This window comes from Procambarus clarkii, chromosome 4, assembly GCF_040958095.1.
Source record: "Procambarus clarkii isolate CNS0578487 chromosome 4, FALCON_Pclarkii_2.0, whole genome shotgun sequence".
In the NCBI taxonomy this organism is placed as follows: domain Eukaryota; kingdom Metazoa; phylum Arthropoda; class Malacostraca; order Decapoda; family Cambaridae; genus Procambarus; species Procambarus clarkii.
Genome location: NC_091153.1, coordinates 40196965 through 40217243, shown reverse-complemented (window position 1 = coordinate 40217243; position 20279 = coordinate 40196965). Strand labels below are relative to the sequence as shown.

Genomic DNA, 20279 nt, shown 5'->3' with positions numbered 1-20279 from the left:
ACCAGCTGTCGGGTCGTTAAGTCACTCTGAGGACCAGCTGTCGGGTCGTTAGGTCACTCGGAGGACCAGCTGTCGGGTCGTTAAGTCACTCTGAGGACCAGCTGTCGGGTCGTTAGGTCACTGAGGACCAGCTGTCGGGTCGTTAGGTCACTCTGAGGACCAGCTGTTGGGTCGTTAGGTCACTCTGAGGACCAGCTGTCGGGTCGTTAGGTCACTCGTAGGACCAGCTGTCGGGTCGTTAGGTCACTGAGGACAAGCTGTTGGGTCGTTAGGTCACTAAGGACCAGCTGTCGGGTCGTTAGGTCACTCTGAGGACCAGCTGTCGGGTCGTTAGGTCACTCGGAGGACCAGCTGTCGGGTCGTTAAGTCACTCTGAGGACCAGCTGTCGGGTCGTTAGGTCACTCTGAGGACCAGCTGTCGGGTCGTTAAGTCACTCTGAGGACCAGCTGTCGGGTCGTTAAGTCACTCTGAGGACCAGCTGTCGGGTCGTTAAGTCACTCTGAGGACCAGCTGTCGGGTCGTTAAGTCACTCTGAGGACCAGCTGTCGGGTCGTTAGGTCACTCTGACGACCAGCTGTCGGGTCGTTAAGTCACTCTGAGGACCAGCTGTCGGGTCGTTAAGTCACTCTGAGGACCAGCTGTCGGGTCGTTAAGTCACTCTGAGGACCAGCTGTCGGGTCGTTAAGTCACTCTGAGGACCAGCTGTCGGGTCGTTAAGTCACTCTGAGGACCAGCTGTCGGGTCGTTAGGTCACTCGGACGACCAACTGTCCGACCCTTCGCTCGTCAAGGACGATCCAGGCATTAACCACATATCTTTCTTATAAACATAACAAAACTCTAAAGCATTTCTACATAATACATTTATAATATATCAAAAGTTACCGTTCATTACTATACATATAAAACACACCGAATATTAAACAATAAAAAAACAAATGGTAAGATTTAAAATTTAAATGTTTGGAAATTTTGAAAAATATTTAAAAACAGAACTTGAACTGGAAATAATTTTCAAATGAAAACAATGAAAATAATGAAAACATTTTCATTATTCATTTATTAAATAACGAGAACTTGTAACAAAGGCTGACTGTGTTAAATAGCGTGTACACATCTTTTGATGAATTATGCGAGCGAGTGAATGTTGATGTGGCGTAATATATGTTGATGATTGAGTGCAGGATTGAGTGCAGGATTGAGTGCAGGACTGAGTGCAGGATTGAGTGCAGGACTGAGTGCAAGATTGAGTGCAGGACTGAGTGCAGGATTGAGTGCAGGATTGAGTGCAGGACTGAGTGTAGGACTGAGTGCAGGATTGAGTGCAGGATTGAGTGCAGGACTGAGTGCAGGATTGAGTGCAGGATTGAGTGCAGGACTGAGTGCAGGATTGAGTGCAGGATTGAGTGCAGGATTGAGTGCAGGACTGAGTGCAGGATTGAGTGCAGGACTGAGTGCAGGATTGAGTGCAGGATTAAGTGCAGGACTGAGTGCAGGATTGAGTGCAGGACTGAGTGCAGGATTGAGTGCAGGATTGAGTGCAGGACTGAGTGCAGGATTGAGTGCAGGATTGAGTGCAGGATTGAGTGCAGGACTGAGTGCAGGATTGAGTGCAGGACTGAGTGCAGGATTGAGTGCAGGATTGAGTGCAGGACTGAGTGCAGGATTGAGTGCAGGACTGAGTGCAGGATTGAGTGCAGGATTGAGTGCAGGATTGAGTGCAGGATTGAGTGCAGGATTGAGTGCAGGACTGAGTGCAGGATTGAGAGCAGGATTGAGTGCAGGATTGAGTGCATCCAATCATGACACGAGTGCAGGAGACACTAGAACATAAACAACATATTACAAGTGCAGAAGGTGCCAGTAAGAGTGCCAAGGTCAAGATATTCACTGTATAATTAATTCTTGGCAACAGTTGTGGTACAAAATATGGTCAGAATTTCCAGTATGTGATTACAGAAAAAATTGTGGGAGATAGTTTATACCTAATGTTCCGTAGCTCTCGTCTCTCTGTCTGTCTGTCTGTCTGTCTGTCTGTCTGTCTGTCTCTCTCTCTCTCTCTCTCTCTCTCTCTCTCTCTCTCTCTTACTCTCTCTCTCTCTCTCTCTCTCTCTCTCTCTCTCTCTCACTCTCTCTCTCTCTCTCTCTCTCTCTCTCTCTCTCTCTCTCTCTCTCTCTCTCTCTCTCTCTCTCTCTCTCTCTCTCTCTCTCTCTCTCTCTCTCTCTCTCTCTCTCTCTCTCTCTCTCTCTCTCTCTCTCTCTCTCTCTCTCTCTCTCTCTCTCTCTCTCTCTCTCTCTCTCTCTGTCTCTCTCTCTCTCTCTCTCTCTCTCTCTCTCTCTCTCTCTCTCTCTCTCTCTCTCTCTCTCTCTCTCTCTCTCTCTCTCTCTCTCTCTCTCTCTCTCTCACTCTCTCTCTCTCTCTCTCTCTCTCTCTCTCTCTCTCTCTCTCTCTCTCTCTCTCTCTCTCTCTCTCTCTCTCTCTCTCTCTCTCTCTCTCTCTCTCTCTCTCTCTCTCTCTTAAAATAAGGTTCATTAGGAATGTCATTGATTTTCCTAGTGAAACTGCAAGCAAGAGCTGTTATATCAGTGCCTCTCGCATCACAAGTCACATCGAGTATGAGTATGAGAAAGTATGAGAAACCTATGACTATACCTGTGACCTGTGATTATAGGGAGTCGGTCGGCCGAGTGGACAGCACACTGGACTTGTGATCCTGTGGTCCTGGGTTCGATCCCAGGCGCCGGCGAGAAACAATGGGCAGAGTTTCTTTCACCCTATGCCCCTGTTACCTAGCAGTAAAATAGGTACCTGCGTGTTAGTCAGCTGTCACGGGCTGCTTCCTGGGGGTGGAGGCCTGGTCGAGGATCGGGCCGCGGGGACACTAAAGCCCCGAAATCATCTCAAGACAACCTCAAGAAGATTCGCCTTAACTTTGGTCTTCGAAGATAAACTCGACACGTTCTGTACCTGTTAGTCTTGACAACCTAATGATCCAGGATTGTTTGCGTCTCTCTGGGTATGAAATTGAGATCATGTAAATCACGCCCTCATTACCCACGTCTATCAGAGTATATTTTGATGTTAACGGCGATTTAGTGAGCATGGACTTTGACCTGCTGCATGGGTAACAGCTTCTCTGCTGCATGGGTGACAGCTTCTCTGCTGCATGGGTAACAGCTTCTCTGCTGCATGGGTAACAGCTTCTCTGCTGCATGGGTGACAGCTTCTCTGCTGCATGGGTGACAGCTTCTCTGCTGCATGGGTAACAGCTTCTCTGCTGCATGGGTAACAGCTTCTCTGCTGCATGGGTAACAGCTTCTCTGCTGCATGGGTAACAGCTTCTCTGCTGCATGGGTAACAGCTTCTCTGCTGCATGGGTAACAGCTTCTCTGCTGCATGGGTAACAGCTTCTCTGCTGCATGGGTAACAGCTCTTCTGCTGAATGGGTAACAGCTTCTCTGCTGCATGGGTAACAGCTTCCCTGCTGCATGGGTAACAACTTCTCTGCTGCATGGGTAACAGCTTCTCTGTTGCATGGGTAACAGCTTCTCTGCTGCATGGGTAACAGCTTCTCTGCTGCATGGGTAACAGCTCTTCTGCTGCATGTGTAACAGCTTCTCTGCTGCATGGGTAACAGCTCTTCTGCTGCATGGGTAACAGCTTCTCTGCTGCATGGGTAACAGCTTCCCTGCTGCATGGGTAACAACTTCTCTGCTGCATGGGTAACAGCTTCTCTGCTGCATGGGTAACAGCTTCTCTGCTGCATGGGTAACAGCTTCTCTGCTGCATGGGTAACAGCTCTTCTGCTGCATGGGTAACAGCTTCTCTGCTGCATGGGTAACAGCTCTTCTGCTGCATGGGTAACAGCTTCTCTGCTGCATGGGTAACAGCTTCCCTGCTGCATGGGTAACAACTTCTCTGCTGCATGGGTAACAGCTTCTCTGCTGCATGGGTAACAGCTTCTCTGCTGCATGGGTAACAGCTTCTCTGCTGCATGGGTAACAGCTCTTCTGCTGCATGGGTAACAGCTTCTCTGCTGCATGGGTAACAGCTCTTCTGCTGCATGGGTAACAGCTTCTCTGCTGCATGGGTAACAGCTCCTCTGCTGCATGGGTAACAGCTTCCCTGCTGCATGGGTAACAGCTTCTCTGCTGCATGGGTAACAGCTTCTCTGCTGCATGGGTAACAACTTCCCTGCTTCATGGGTAACAGCTTCCCTGCTGCATGGGTAACAGCTTCTCTGCTGCATGGGTAACAGCTCCTCTGCTGCATGGGTAACAGCTTCCCTGCTGCATGGGTAACAGCTTCTCTGCTGCATGGGTAACAGCTCTGCTGCATGGGTAACAACTTCTCTGCTGCATGGGTAACAGCTTCTCTGCTGCATGGGTAACAGCTTCCTTGCTGCATGGGTAACAGCTTCCTTGCTGCATGGGTAACAGCTTCTCTGCTGCATGGGTAACAGCTTCTCTGCTGCATGGGTAACAACTTCTCTGCTGCATGGGTAACAGCTTCTCTGCTGCATGGATAACAACTTCTCTGCTGCATGAGTAACAGCTTCTCTGCTGCATGGGTAACAGCTTCTCTGCTGCATTTGGAAGAGCTTCTCTGCTGCATGGGTAACAGCTTCTCCCCCGTATCTACCTACCCTGGCTTTGCACCCTGGATACATAGCTCAGCCTCCTCACTCTTTTGCGGAAACGCTTGACAATGCTTGTGTGTGGTTATAGTTCCTCGCCCGAGACGCTGTGGGTGATTTCCTTCTGTGGTTCCTCAATTAGTTTTTCAAAATGCTCATTAATGCAGACGCCGTGAGTCTGTTTATGAAGGGAAGATGGTTTATACGCGACTCCCAGCTCATTACGGCCAAGCTTTCGTCCAGGACACATGTTCAGACTATATGTGTGCAACACACACACACACACACACACACACACACACACACACACACACACACACACACACACACACACACACACACACACACACACACACACACACACACATACGAACGGCATTCAGAAACTTGTGTAAAGAATCATTCAGAACTTTGTATACCACATATGTCAGGCCAATCCTGGAGTATGCAGCCCCAGCATGGAGTCCATATCTAGTCAAGGATAAGACTAAACTGGAAAAGGTTCAAAGGTTTGCCACCAGACTAGTACCCGAGCTGAGAGGTATGAGCTACGAGGAGAGACTACGGGAATTAAACCTCACTTCGCTGGAAGACAGAAGAGTTAGGGGGGACATGATCACCACATTCAAGATTCTGAAGGGGATTGATAGGGTAGATAAAGACAGTCTATTTAACACAAGGGGAACACGCACAAGGGGACACAGGTGGAAACTGAGTGCCCAAATGAGCCACAGAGATATTAGAAAGAACATTTTTAGTGTCAGAGTGGTTGACAAATGGAATGCATTAGGGGGTGATGTGGTGGAGGCTCACTCCATACACAGTTTCAAGTGTAGATATGACAGAGCCCGATAGGCTCAGGAATCTGTACACCTGTTGATTGACGGTTGAGAGGCGGGACCAAAGAGCCAGAGCTCAACCCCCGCAAACACAACTAGGTGAGTACAACTAGGTGAGTACACACATACACACACACACACAGAAACGGACAGAGAGAAAGATCTAGGAGTTGATATCACACCAAACCTGTCTCCTGAAGCCCACATAAAAAGAATAACGTCTCCGGCATATGCGAGGCTGGCTAACATCAGAACAGCGTTCAGGAACCTGTGTAAGGAATCATTCTGAATCTTGTACACCACATATGTAAGATCAATCCTGGAGTATGCGGCCTGTTACGGTGCCCTCTCCTATTTCTTTCATTTGCCTGCTTTAAGAGTCATATCAGCTCTCCCTACTGATTCTCTGAGGTTCAGGGAGTCTATTGATATATGTGGCGACCAGACTGGCTGCCGGTTAAGGGAGAAAGTTACATTATAAATTGTAAGTAAGGGGAAATTGGCGCCCTGATATAAAATGAAAGAGTATCCCCTACTGCAGATATGACGTTTTGGAAGGGACACTAGCCGATCGCAGATTGGCCGACTTGGGTCGCGGGCGACCAATCAGGGCCCGCCATGACGTCACCGAGTGCCCCGGGCGGCGCCAACGTCAGAGTTGACCTGACCGTGAAGGCGAGAGGACGCACCTCGTTCAGCTCTCAAGGATTTGAGGCTCTACAAACCTTTCTTAGTGGATTAGAGCTGGCTATCGCAGCCCATCTTACGTATTGGAGACCCCGCGCTTCTGGGAAGCAAAAAGGAACCAAGTTTATTGAGCAAAAGAGTGCCAAACTTGGAAAATATTCGGCGACGACGCTGGGCGGCGACGCTGGACGTTGAGGGCCTGGAAAGGTGTGGCGGGCAAGCCTAGCTGTGACCGGGTCACATCCACTGAGGGTTTTGGAAGGACGACACCATGCCTAGGACAAGGAGCAACGCCTTGTGGCCTTGTGGAAGGGGCGAGTGTGGGAAAATAGTGATTAGCTCAGCGCCCATCGATGAACCAGGTTTGGGGCAGCTGAATCTCAGGGATTGGAACGGCGACGACGCGAAGGCTCCACGACACCTGAGGACCTGTGGAACGTCCTGGATCGTCAAGGATCGACTCAGGAAGCGTGGGAACCTCACACCATCGAGGGACAGGGGTCGTGAGCCAGGAATGTAAGGTAGATCATTTTCCCTCCCATTACCCCTTGTGTGAGTAGGCTAGATAGGCCACAATATTTACTTATGTATGTGGCAATAGGACATTAATACTTTAGTAGTAGAATAGACTGCAAGGCAGCTTGTGTCCAGGACTGTCAGAGGGGACAGTGTGTATGGATGGCAGGACAGTGAAGAAGAGGCGCCGACGTGGTGAAGAGGCCCTCCTGTGAGAGACTGTGGGACTCCTGTCTTTCTGCCCAGTTGAAGGAGTGTTGGAGGTCGTGGAAGAAGAGGCTGACGATCTCCAGACTTATTATCCTTATTTTCATATTCATGTATTACTTGTGATTGTATGTATGATCATGTAATTTGCATCAGTAAATTCACACCTTTATCATTGTGTTTAAGTGTGCCTCCATTATAACATTTCTCTATGAGCATACACGAAGGTTATTATAGTACCACATAGGGAACACTACGTTCTCTATAGAGGTTCTTATTGCCTGGAGAGTGATAAAGACAGCACGGACTTATATAAAAGTGTACCCTTAGTCATCCGATCAGTATCAGTGCCTGAATGGTGGCAACTAGTAACGTGGTGGCTAGAGAGAGGTAAAGCCACACAGACCTTCCTGGGAGAGTACCCTGGGCCAACAGTCTAGTAGCAGATCTATGGGAGTAGCAATCTTCTGGCTACGAACAATATATAATACACCCACTGGACTGCATTTCTGGGGTGCAGATATAATAACCCAGCTGGCGACCTTGTTAAGAAGAAGATAGAGAAGACAGGCGGGAAAGGAGTTCCTGCAACCTTTTTGTCTGGCAGGCAGGACTCAGGGAGGTTATTGTTATAAGGTAAGCCTGAGTCTTCCTTCACTCCTCCACGGGTCTAGGCCGGAACTGGTAACAGCAGTTTCCCCGTGTTTGACTGAAGGGCTTCCAGGGTGAATCAGTGGCGCCCCTTTTGTGGTGGAAGCAAAGACCTGCGGAGGTGGGCATTGTTGGTCCTCTCCTGTGTGACCAAGGAGACTCCGGTGAATCCCGGGAGTCGGAGGGGCTGAGTATTCGGCCTTTTGAGCCCCTAGCAGCCGAGTGCTAGCAGAGCTCCGGCCCACCCCCCGTGACAGGCCCCAGCATGGAGCCCGTACCTTGTCAAGCACAAGACGAAGCTGGAAAAAGTTCAGAAGTATGCCACTAGACTAGTCCCAGAACTAAGAGGCATGAGTTACGAGGAAAGGCTGCGGGAAATGCACCTTACGACACTGGAAGACAGAAGAGTAAGGGGGGACATGATCACAACCTACAAAATCCTCAGGGGAATCGACCAGGTAAACAAGGATGAGCTATTCAACACTGGAGGGACGCGAACAAGGGGACACAGGTGGAAATTGAGAACCCACATGAGCCACAGAGACATTAAAAAGAACTTTTTCAGTGTCAGAGTAGTTAGTAAATGGAATGCATTAGGGGGTGATGTGGTGGAGGCTGACTCCATACACAGTTTCATGTGTAGATATGATAGAGCCCAGTAGGCTCAGGAACCTGTACACCAGTTGATTGACAGTTGACAGGCGGGACCAAAGAGCCAGAGCTCAACCCCTGCAAGCACAACTAGGTGAGTACAACTAGGTGAGTACAACTAGGTGAGTACAACTAGGTGAGTACAACTAGGTGAGTAGATAATCACACTATCTCTATAACATACAGAGAAACACAGACAATGGCTACAACATACAGAGAAACACAGACAATGGCTACAACATACAGAGAAACACAGACTATGGCTACAACATACAGAGAAACACAGACAATGGCTACAACATACAGAGAAACACAGACAATGGCTACAACATACAGAGAAACACAGACAATGGCTACAACATACAGAGAAACACAGACTATGGCTACAACATACAGAGAAACACAGACAATGGCTACAACATACAGAGAAACACAGACAATGGCTACAACATACAGAGAAACACAGACTATGGCTACAACATACAGAGAAACACAGACAATGGCTACAACATACAGAGAAACACAGACAATGGCTACAACATACAGGGAAACACAGACTATGGCTACAACATACAGAGAAACACAGACTATGGCTACAACATACAGAGAAACACAGACAATGGCTACAACATACAGAGAAACACAGACAATGGCTACAACATACAGAGAAACACAGACTATGGCTACAACATACAGAGAAACACAGACAATGGCTACAACATACAGAGAAACACAGACAATGGCTACAACATACAGAGAAACACAGACAATGGCTACAACATACAGAGAAACACAGACTATGGCTACAACATACAGAGAAACACAGACTATGGCTACAACATACAGAGAAACACAGACAATGGCTACAACATACAGAGAAACACAGACTATGGCTACAACATACAGAGAAACACAGACAATGGCTACAACATACAGAGAAACACAGACTATGGCTACAACATACAGAGAAACACAGACAATGGCTACAACATACAGAGAAACACAGACTATGGCTACAACATACAGGGAAACACAGACAATGGCTACAACATACAGGGAAACACAGACTATGGCTACAACATACAGAGAAACACAGACTATGGCTACAACATACAGAGAAACACAGACTATGGCTACAACATACAGAGAAACACAGACTATGGCTACAACATACAGAGAAACACAGACTATGGCTACAACATACAGAGAAACACAGACTATGGCTACAACATACAGAGAAACACAGACAATGGCTACAACATACAGAGAAACACAGACTATGGCTACAACATACATAATATGAGACTATCAGTTGCACTGAAAGTCTGTTCAGCTGAGTGTTGGTGCAACATACACGGAACACACTGTGCAACAGTACACTGCGCAACATTACACTGTGCAACATTACACTATGCAACATACGGGGGAACACACTTTACAACATTACACTGTGCAACATTACACTGTGCAACATTACACTGTGCAACATAACACTGTGCAACAGTACACTGTGCAACATTACACTGTGCAACAGTACACTGTGCAACATTACACTGTGCAACATACGGGGGAACACACTGTGCAACAGTACACTGTGCAACAGTACACTGTGCAACAGTACACTGTGCAACATTACACTGTGCAACAGTACACTGTGCAACAGTACACTGTGCAACATTACACTGAGCAACAGTACACTGTGCAACAGTACACTGTGCAACAGTACACTGTGCAACATTACACTGAGCAACAAACGCTTGTAAATCAGTCTTATAAAAGTGTATTAGGACACAAACCCGCCGATCAAATACCTCTCCAAAACGGCGTTCTGCAACAAGTCAAAAGAATCTGGCGGGAATGTTCAATATTTTCATTTGTTAATTAAATTGGCAAAAAAATCAGATAATTTAGCGATTGACGTAAACACTGATTTGTCTGTCTCAATTTCTAACTCACTTTTTGCCTTCTCTTCCCTCCCTTTTCCTCTCTATTTCTCTTTCCCTTTTGACTTTATTCCTTTCCATCCCTCTCTCTTCCACTCCATCCATTGATACACACGGACATTGGGGACATGACGGCTGAGTGAACAACGCTCGGGATTCGTAGTCCTAGGGTTGGGGGGTCGATCCCCGATGGCGAAAACATATGGGCAGAGTTTCCTTCACTCTGATGATCTGTTCACCTAGCAGTAAATAGGTACCTGGGAGCTAGACAGCAGTTATGGGCTGCTTCCTTGTATGTATGTGAAAAAATATGTAAATGTAGATATGATAAGAGCCCAGTAGGCTCAGGTATGTGGCCACCAGTTGATTGACAATCGTGATGCGGGCCCAAAGAGCCAGAGCTCAACCCCCGCAAGCACAACTAGGTGAGTACATGTCCTGGGGCCAGATTCACGAAGCAGTTACGCAAGCACTTAACAACCTATACACCTTTTCTCAATCTTTGGCGGCTTTATTTACAATTAGTAAACAGTTAATGAGCTCCGAAGCACCAGGAGGCTGTTTATAACAATAACAACAGTTGATTGGCAAGTTTTCATAATTGTAAACTTTTTAATAAATGTAACCAAAGCCGACAAAGATTGATGTACACGTTCGTAAGTACTTGCGTAACTACTTCGTGAATCTGGCCCCAGGTTCGTAAGTGCTTGCGTATCTGCTTCGTGAATCTGGCCCCAGGTTCGTAAGTGCTTGCGTATCTGCTTCGTGAATCTGGCCCCATGTTCGTAAGTACTTGCGTAACTACTTCGTGAATCTGGCCTTAGTTCCACTTCCCATTTTCTATGACGATAAAGACCCTCCCCCCCTCCCCCCACGTGTCCATGAAGGGAGGACTAACACAGTCTCCCCAAAGGGCGGCCCAGAGAGCGGACGACAGTGAAGGAATGTCACCGCTCTGCTTGATGTAGCGACAGTGACAAAAATGACTCGGCGGCATGAATGTGTCGTTCGTTTTAAAGCAGAAACAACGCTTTGTGTAATTCATTTTACAGTGGGGATTAACTTTGGTGATCAAAGCGACTATTGGGTTGCGCGTCTGACTGTGCATATCTGTATGGACTCACATATTCGTGATTGCAGGCTCGTTATCTTGATGTTATCTTGAGATGATTTCGGGGCTTTTTAGTGTCCCCGCGGCCCGGTCCTCGACCAGGCCTCCACCCCCCAGGAAGCAGCCCGTGACAGCTGACTAACACCCAGGTACCTATTTTACTGCTAGGTAACAGGAGCATTGGGTGAAAGAAACTCTGCCCAGTGTTTCTCACCGGCGCCTGGGATCGAACCCAGGACCACAGGATCACAAGTCCAGCGTGCTGTCCGCTCGGCCGACCGGCTCCCGTGATGATAATCAAGCTATATCTACGCCGCGTTGCGGTCAAGGCTAAAGCTGCCAGCTTGACAGGAGGGGTCGTGAGGCTGTTGACCGCCGTAACGACCCTCAGCTGTGGTAAGGTCGTTATAATTCAACATTTCTTCATTGGTTATCTCAGTGCGTAAATTCTCTAATGGTTTCAGTCTATCTGTTTTACGTTATCGAAGGAGCGGCTGAATGACCCTAAACTCTAGTTAACAGCTGAACTAGTCAGCTGTTATAGCTAACTAATCAGGGAACCGCTGTGCCTATTAGTGGCTTTAGGCATAGTATGCTCTGCGTATATGTGTATACTGTATGTATACTGTATACATAAAGTATACTATCTAAAAATACAGCATTCTTTTTGTAACTCAATTTGAATGTATTTTTCCCTAAATAAACATTATTATTATTATTGTTATTATAACTTTCACTCCCATTCCTTTATATTATATTATATTATAGCAATTCATATATTCCGCAAAGGGAGTCTCCGTGGCGCAGGGGTAAAACACTCGACTTGCGTTTGGCAAGCGCTTTGGTCTGGGTTCGTATCCTGGCCGGGGAGGATTGACTGGGCGCCAAACCTTAACTGTAGCCTCTGTTCACCCAGCAGTAAAATAGGTACCTGGTTGTTAAACGATTTGGCGGGTCGTATTCCAAGGAAAATTAGGATTAAGGACTTATATATGTATAAATTAGGATATATATAATATATAAAATATATTCACTATACTGTAGTGAAATAACTAGTGATCTTAACACGTAAATTTCACAACGGTTGATAGCCTAGTGTTAATGTAGGCTTATTCAGCAGTGAATCTTGTTTGAATGCATTTAAATTTTTTAAGCAAAATTTAATATTTAAATCTACTAATTTTTTGAGAAAGTAACTTAATGCACAAAGAGCATATTACAACTACCAGAATTATCTCAGAATAGCGATAATCTGACCCCTACTGAAAGTGGCTATAAGGTATAACAGTGGATGAGGCTAGCGTTTAGTCATTATTGTTGTAAATAATATATTATTTAATAATTTGATATATTACATAATAATTTGTAAATTATTATGTAATAAATCTTGTTATTAGTGCTTAAACGCTGTTGAGCGTTGATCTACACAAGTGTATTAAGGAATTTATACTATTATTGAATGAAGGAAATTTATGGGAAGAGATTATCAAATTCCTGTATAGGAGGAGAGTGAGGCTAGGGGCCAGATTCACGAAGCAGTTACGCAAGCACTTACGAACCTGGGGCCAGATTCACGAAGCAGTTACGCAAGCACTTACGAACCTGGGGCCAGATTCACGAAGCAGTTACGCAAGCACTTACGAACCTGGGGCCAGATTCACGAAGCAGTTACGCAAGCACTTACGAACCTGGGGCCAGATTCACGAAGCAGTTACGCAAGCACTTACGAACCTGGGGCCAGATTCACGAAGTAGTTACGCAAGCACTTACGAACCTGGGGCCAGATTCACGAAGCAGTTACGCAAGCACTTACGAACCTGGGGCCAGATTCACGAAGCAGTTACGCAAGCACTTACGAACCTGGGGCCAGATTCACGAAGCAGTTACGCAAGAACTTACGAACCTGGGGCCAGATTCACGAAGCAGTTACGCAAGCACTTACGAACCTGGGGCCAGATTCACGAAGCAGTTACGCAAGCACTTACGAACCTGGGGCCAGATTCACGAAGCAGTTACGCAAGTACTTATGAACCTGTTCATCTTTTCTCAATCTTTGGCGGCTTTGTTTACCAATCTGGCCCCAAGTCCGTAAGTGCTTGCGTAACTCCTTCGTGATTCTGGCCCTAGGCTCTTAAGATAGGTGAAGACGGACGGTAACCTTGCACACCTGGCTGTATTGAATTCTAGAGACCAGTCTTACCAGCTGTCTGCTGAGACGTCACGGGAAGCCAAGAATAGAGTAGGATCTGTGTCACAAGGGTATCCTAACCTCCCAATACCAGCCCATCCTCATAAGGATCCCCAACGTCAAGAAATTGTCGTACTAAAGTGCCCTTGTCCTAACCTGCCAGAGGACCCAAAACAGAAAACGGGAGACTATGTTAATGTCGCGAGCGGCTGTCATTCAACTTCAGTAGCTTGTGCTAGGTTGGCCAACATCAGAATTGCCTTTAGAAATTCGTGTAAGGAATCATTCAGAAGCTATTATCTTGCAACTGTCAGACCAGTCCTGGAGTATGCAGCGCCAGCCTAGAGACCATATCTGGTCAAGATGAAGTTAGAAAACGTTTAGAGGATTCACACACAGGAGCCGGTGGGCCGAGCGGACAGCACGCTGGACTTGTGATCCTGTGGTCCTGGGTTCGATCCCAGGCGCTGGCGAGAAACAATGGGCAGAGTTTCTTTCACCCTATGGCCCTGTTACCTAGTAGTAAAATAGGTACCTGGGTGTTAGTCAGCTGTCACGGGCTGCTTTCTGGGGGAGGAGGCCTGGTCGAGGACCGGGCCGCGGGGACACTAAAGCCCCGAAATCATCTCAAGATAACCTCAAGAAGATAAGATATGCCACCAGACTAGTCACAGAACTGATGAGCATGAGTTACGAAGAAAGGCTAAAGGAATTAAAACGCAGTTAATGGAAGATACAAGAATTAGGGGAGACATGATCACCACATTCAAAATTCTAAGGGGAATTTATAGGGTAGATACAGCCAGAATATTTTGTACAGGTGGTATTCCCTTAAGGGGACAGACAGGGGAGAATGAGAACCCAAATGGACCAGAGAGACATTTGATTCCACAGGGACCTGACGGCTGAGTGGACAGCGCTCGGGATTCGTAGTCCTACGGTCCGGGGATCGATCGCCGGTGGAGGCGCTCCAGTGGATAAGGGAGTACCTAAGCAATAGGAAGCAGAGAGTTACAGTGAGAGGTGAGACCTTAGATTGGCGTCACCAGTGGAGTCCCACAGGGCTCTGTACTCGGACCTATCTTGTTTCTGATACACGTAAATGATCTCCCAGAGGGTATAGACTCATTCCTCTCAATGTTTGCTGACGACGCCAAAATTATGAGAAGGATTAAAACAGAGGAGGACAGCTTGAGGCTTCAAGAAGACCTGGACAAGCTCCAGGAATGATCGAACAAATGGTTGTTAGAGTTTAATCCAAGCAAATGCAATGTAATGGAGATAGATGTTGGGAGCTGGAAGCCAGATACTAGGTATCATTTGGGAGATGAAATACTTCAAGAGTCACAGAGAGAGAAAGACCTGGGGGGTTGATATCACGCCAGACCTGTCCCCTGAAGCTCATATCAAGAGGATAACATCAGCAGCATATGCCAGGTTGGCTAACATAAGAACGGCCTTTAGAAACTTGTGTAAGGAATCTTCCAGAACATTATATACCACATATGTCAGACCAATCCTGGAGTATGCAGCCCCAGCATGGAGTCCATATCTAGTCAAGGATAAGACTAAACTGGAAAAGGTTCAAAGGTTTGCCACCAGACTAGTACCCGAGCTGAGAGGTATGAGCTACGAGGAGAGACTACGGGAATTAAACCTCACTTCGCTGGAAGACAGAATAGAGGGGACATGATCACCACATACAATATTCTCAGAGGAATTGATAGGGTAGATAAAGACAGACTATTTACCACAAGGGGCACAAACACTAGGGGACACAGGTGGAAATTGAGTACCCAAATGAGCCACAGAGACGTTAGAAAGAACTTTTTCACTGTCAGAGTAGTTAACGGATGGAATGCATTAGGAAGTGATGTGGTGGAGGCTGACTCCATACACAGTTTCAAGTGTAGATATGATAGAGCCCAATAGGCTCAGGAATCTGTACACCAGTTGATTGACAGTTGAGAGGCGGGACCAAAGAGCCAGAGCTCAACCCCCGCAAGCACAAATAGGTGAGTACAAATAGGTGAGTACACATTATTAAGTTCCATGTAAGTGCGTATTTTTATAGAAGTGACATAACGGTAATTAACTAAGGGAAAGGGGGTAGGGATGCTGGAGATGCTAAGGGGCTTCCAGAGTAGGAGGAAGAGTGGGTAGGGAGGGTAGAAGGGAGAGGAGGAGGGTAGAAGGAAGAAGGAGGGAGGGAGGGAAGGAGAGAAGGAGGGAATACGGAAGTTTTAGGGTCAAGTAAAACAGGAATAGGAAGATAACAAGAAATAATAGACACGAGAGAATACGATAGATATAAAGGGTGTATTATGCTCCCCCACCACACACACCCCCACATCTACCACCACACACACACACCTACTACAACCCCCCACCACACACCCGTCCCCCCTGCAGGTACATATTCCAGCAAGTTTTGTGTATGCCGGAGCCACTAAGAGGTCCCAGAGGTCACCTCCATCAAGACTGTGGAATTAGATCGTGAGACTGGGAGGTCCTTGGCTGATGGATGAGCCTCACATATTACCATCTTTTTCACCTCCCAGAGTGCCACCGTGTCGCTCCTGAGGTGCCATGGTGCCATGGTGGCACAGGGGCCAGAGTGTCGCTTCTGGTGGCACAGTGCCATAGTGACATCCTTTAATAGTGATTCGCCATCAGCCTGTTCTCTCCAGAGTTCCCAAACGTCACTAAACTGTTGTATTTAATTCCCCAAACTAAACCAATATTATATATATATATATATATATATATATATATATATATATATATATATATATATATATATATATATATATATATATATATATATATATATATATATATATATATAAACAACACTCTTAAATAATGAAGTAAGGTTACTATATCAATCCAACACAAAGTAATTAATTGTTAATTAATAATAAGACAAGATTTAGAATAATACTAATCTTATTTTCAGGTTGCTCTGCGAACCGGGCCAACCACGTGGCTTTGTTTACAAACACAAGTGTCTACAGGGTAGGGGGAGGATAATTTGTTCCCTGCCTCCGTAAACACACTTAAATAGCTTGCCAGAAATTAAATTATCTTATATTAACGAACAACATTCTATTAACAATAAATTGTAAACGTTTTTGGTAAATTATGTCTACTTTAAACAAGCAGATTTTATTAAATAAAAATAAATTCGTTTTCTCAGTTCCATCTCTAAATGAAAATAAATATGTCAATGATTATGCAATTATATTAAATTATAATGTATTAAAAACTTGCTTGTTTATATAATGCTGTTTTAAAGACACTATTTTTCAAAATTTCACTTCCGATGGTAGTTTTAAGCGTAGATCAACTACCGCATTCATCACGTTTCTCAATATTGATGATATATTCAACAAAATCTTCTCACTGAAATGTTATTTCATGTTGTGGAGAATTGTGTCAAATATATTGGTGGATTGGAGGCCAGTTCTGAAGGGTTGATTTTGTGTTTTAACTGAATAACGGTTTTATTTTGAAATAACGGTTTCATTTTGAACGTTTTGAACCGTCGCCTGAGTGAACACGTTGTACCGCACACATAAACATGTTCAAGCAGCACACAGACACATGTTTAAGCAGCACACAGACACATATTGAATGAGTATGTTACCTTATCAGTATGTAAGTGATGTTTTAAATACACTTTATTTAAAAAATGTACTACATTTTGAAAAAACCACTAATAGATGATAAAAAGTCAGTTCTCGATATCGATTCCATAATGTAACACTCACAAAACAAACTAATGGTCACAGCAGAATGTTCTGGCCCACCAATCACATGACAGATTTTCAAATGATGATATCAACAGCCAATCAGAGCTTGTGATAGAATCAGTGTTGCCACACTGACTTGATAATATTACAGAACGAACAAAGAAAACTGGAAATTTGAAATTTGAAATTTGAACTTGCTCGCCAGTACTGCCTCTGCTGATCCCAAATTAGGAACCATAGCTTTGTCAAGATGACTCGACTCTGCCACAGTGTCATATGACACTGACCTAACAGTGTCATATGTCTACATTACGTTATAAACAATGCCGAGACTAATTCCCTCAATGTAAACAAACTTTTACATTCTTGATAAACATTGAGAAAGCTATTTAATTCTCGAAAAGAATTTCAAAAAGAATTGGTGGAAATAATTTAAAGAACACGACTCATAAGAACGGACATGGGCTAGTTAGAACATGTAATTAACAACATAAGAATACAACCAAACAAGGAACAAGTGGTCAATGATAATTGGCTGTTAGGGTGTTTTTCGTAGTCAAGATATGGGTTATTATGCTAGACAAGGGCTAGATAAGAACATATGAATGAAGATAACTGCAGAAGGCTTATATTGCCCCCTACGAGGCAGTTCCTATTTATATCCACCCAATCTCATTCGTATATATGTCAAGCCTGCGCTTGAAACAATAGAGGGATCCTCGTTTTTTACAGTCACTTCATCATCATTAATCTTTTGTTTTCCTCGTTTAACTCAGAACTTTGTTCTTTGTTCAGTTGGAGTTGTTATTTTTACTCATTATTTTCTCAACGTTTCATTCTACTAGTTTTTAAATATTTTTTTCCCATTTTCTTTCTCGGAAGCTCGCGTTTTCGTTTCCCATTTTCTTTCTCGGATGCTCGCGTTTTCGTTTCCCATTTTCTCTCTTGGAAACCCGCATTTTCATTTCTCATATTTTCCCATTTTCTTTCGTAAAATAATTCTCTCGCGCGCCTGCAGCTGTTTGTAGAGACAAGCCAAACAAAATAACGTTTTTGGTCATTATATGTTAGACACGCTGCTGATGAAGCGTTAATTAGTGAGTTTTGAGTGCAAGTTTCACCTCCCAGAGTGTAAACAGTGGCGGAGGAGGGGTAAAGAGTGACTTGTGGGGCTCTTATAAACCTGACAAGGAATCCACAGTTAAGAAATGCGAGGCTATTAATCTTACTCACGGTATTCTACGATGTTTTTATGGTTATACAATTGTGTTTAACTTCAGTTGGGGCCGGAATATTTCCCGAGTGATGGGCGGTGATGGGCAGCAGGAGCGGACAATGGTGGTGTTGATGGTCTGCCCTCCTGGGGGGGGGGGGGGGGGGGGGGGAAGGTACAAAGTTGATGTTGTTTTGTTTTGTAAAGCAATGTGCAATTGGTGTGTGTGTGTGTGTGTGTGTGTGTGTGTGTGTGTGTGTGTGTGTGTGTGTGTGTGTGTGTTTGTGTGTGTGTGTTTGTGTGTGTGTGTGTGTGTGTGTGTGTGTGTATGTGTGTGTATTCACCTAGTTGTGTTTGCGGGGGTTGAGCTTTGCTCTTTCGGCCCGCCTCTCAACTATCAATCAACTGTTTACTAACTACCTTTTTTCCACACCACACACCAGGAAGCAGCCCGTGACAGCTGACTAACTCCCAGGTACCTATTTACTGCTAGGTAATTGTTTCTGCCTGGTGCGGGAATCGAACCCGCGCCACAAAATTACGAGTTCTGCGCGCTATCCACCAGGCCCCCAGGTGTGTGTGTGTGTGTGTACTCAGCTAGATGTGTTTGCAGGGTCGAGCTAAGCTCCTTAAGAACGTCCTTGGGTTAATGCAATGGCTCATTTCTCACGTTCATCATATTTAAAATTTTGATTCGAATTAGCTTCAACGGCTTCCACGTCTACTCTATTGTATATGTTGACAGCTCTGACTCTGATAAAGTTCCCTCTGATGCCTCTATAACTCATTTGCGTCTCGAGTTTCCATCTATGACCCCTCCTGCTGTTCTTAGCTTTGAACAATGCTGCTTTGTCTACCTTATCAGTTTCCCTTAGAATCTTATATGTTGTTATCATGTCCCCCCATCATCTCTCCTTTCTTGCAGTGTGGTGAGGTCCAGTTCTCTCTGTCTTTCCTCATAACAGTGTATGTGTGTACTCACCTTGTTGTGCTTGCTGGGGTTGAGCTCTGGCTCTTTGGACCTGCCACTCAACTGTCAATCAACTTTTTTCACACACATACACACCCAGGAAGCAGTTCGTATCAGCTATCTAACTCCCAGGTACCTATTAACTGCTAGGTGAAAGCAATGTCTTGGGTTCGTATCCTGGCCGGGGAGGATTGACTGGGCGCCAATCCTTAACTGACGCCTCTGTTTACCCAACAGTAAAATGGGTACCTGGTTGTTAAACGATTTGGCGGGTCGTATTCCAGGGAACATAGGATTAAGGATCTGCCCGAAACGCTACGCCTGCTGGTGGCTGTACAAGACTGTAACAACTCTTGTATATAAAATACAAAATATAAAATAAAAAAAATGCATGTTTGGGGTCGACCGCTGGATGGAATGGACTTGGTCTGAGGCCGGGTTGGTGCGTGGGAGTCTTCGTGCATGGGTATTCTGCACGTGTTGCCAAATCCGGTCGGAACAAAGTACTCAAAGCAATTTACCGGAAGGGGACAAAAACTCAGATAAAACGGAATAAATGGGTGGAATTAATGTGGTGTGAAGAGCGAGGCTTAAGGCCGTGAGGCAGCCATAGCTGAGAGCCAACAGATAGAGCAACAGGTGAGAGGCTCTACTGCGCACCCTCCACCGCGCACCACGTGGACACACACAGTTACCAAACAAACAATAACATTTCGTTGTATACACATAACGAATCCTTGTTTTCTTTCTAATCCAGTAATTCATCTCGAATGCATGAAACTAAACAAGAGTAGTCTATTAGAATTTTTTTAACGGTAATTTGATGAAAGAAATAAATGAGGAAATAGCCAAATGGCAACTCAGCCGAGAGCCGCCAGAGTTGTCAAATGTTAGATGCGGCAGTGTGGGAT

At 45.4% G+C, this 20279-nt stretch overlaps 2 protein-coding genes across 2 annotated transcripts; one reads left to right on the top strand and one right to left on the bottom strand.

The window, feature by feature from the left end:
- Window positions 1-1128: 1128 nt before the first annotated feature.
- Window positions 1129-4887, bottom strand: LOC138371152 (circumsporozoite protein-like). Its single transcript, XM_069335991.1, has 2 exons — window positions 4844-4887; window positions 1129-1750 (listed from the first exon to the last, which is right to left on the bottom strand). The coding sequence occupies exons 1-2, from the start codon at window positions 4885-4887 to the stop codon at window positions 1129-1131; spliced, it is 666 nt and encodes a 221-aa protein (XP_069192092.1).
- A 1207-nt stretch (window positions 4888-6094) lies between these two features.
- Window positions 6095-12055, top strand: LOC138371144 (uncharacterized protein DDB_G0280315-like). The gene is made up of 3 exons (XM_069335981.1): window positions 6095-6127; window positions 8375-9511; window positions 12032-12055. Exons 1-3 carry the CDS (start codon window positions 6095-6097, stop codon window positions 12053-12055), a joined length of 1194 nt encoding a protein of 397 aa, XP_069192082.1.
- The last annotated feature ends 8224 nt before the right edge of the window (window positions 12056-20279 follow it).

Excerpts from the sequence above, each read along its gene's own strand:
- LOC138371144 (XM_069335981.1), top strand. The coding sequence starts at position 6,095 with ATGACGTCACCGAGTGCCCCGGGCGGCGCCAAC. Across the intron at positions 6,128-8,374 it reads GTGCCCCGGGCGGCGCCAAC|AGAAACACAGACAATGGCTA; the intron begins GTCAGAGTTGAC and ends TATAACATACAG. Across the intron at positions 9,512-12,031 it reads GACTATCAGTTGCACTGAAA|GGAGTCTCCGTGGCGCAGGG; the intron begins GTCTGTTCAGCT and ends TATTCCGCAAAG.
- LOC138371152 (XM_069335991.1), bottom strand. The coding sequence starts at position 4,887 with ATGTGTCCTGGACGAAAGCTTGGCCGTAATGAGCTGGGAGTCGC. Across the intron at positions 1,751-4,843 it reads CGTAATGAGCTGGGAGTCGC|TCCTGCACTCAATCCTGCAC; the intron begins GTATAAACCATC and ends TCCTGCACTCAG.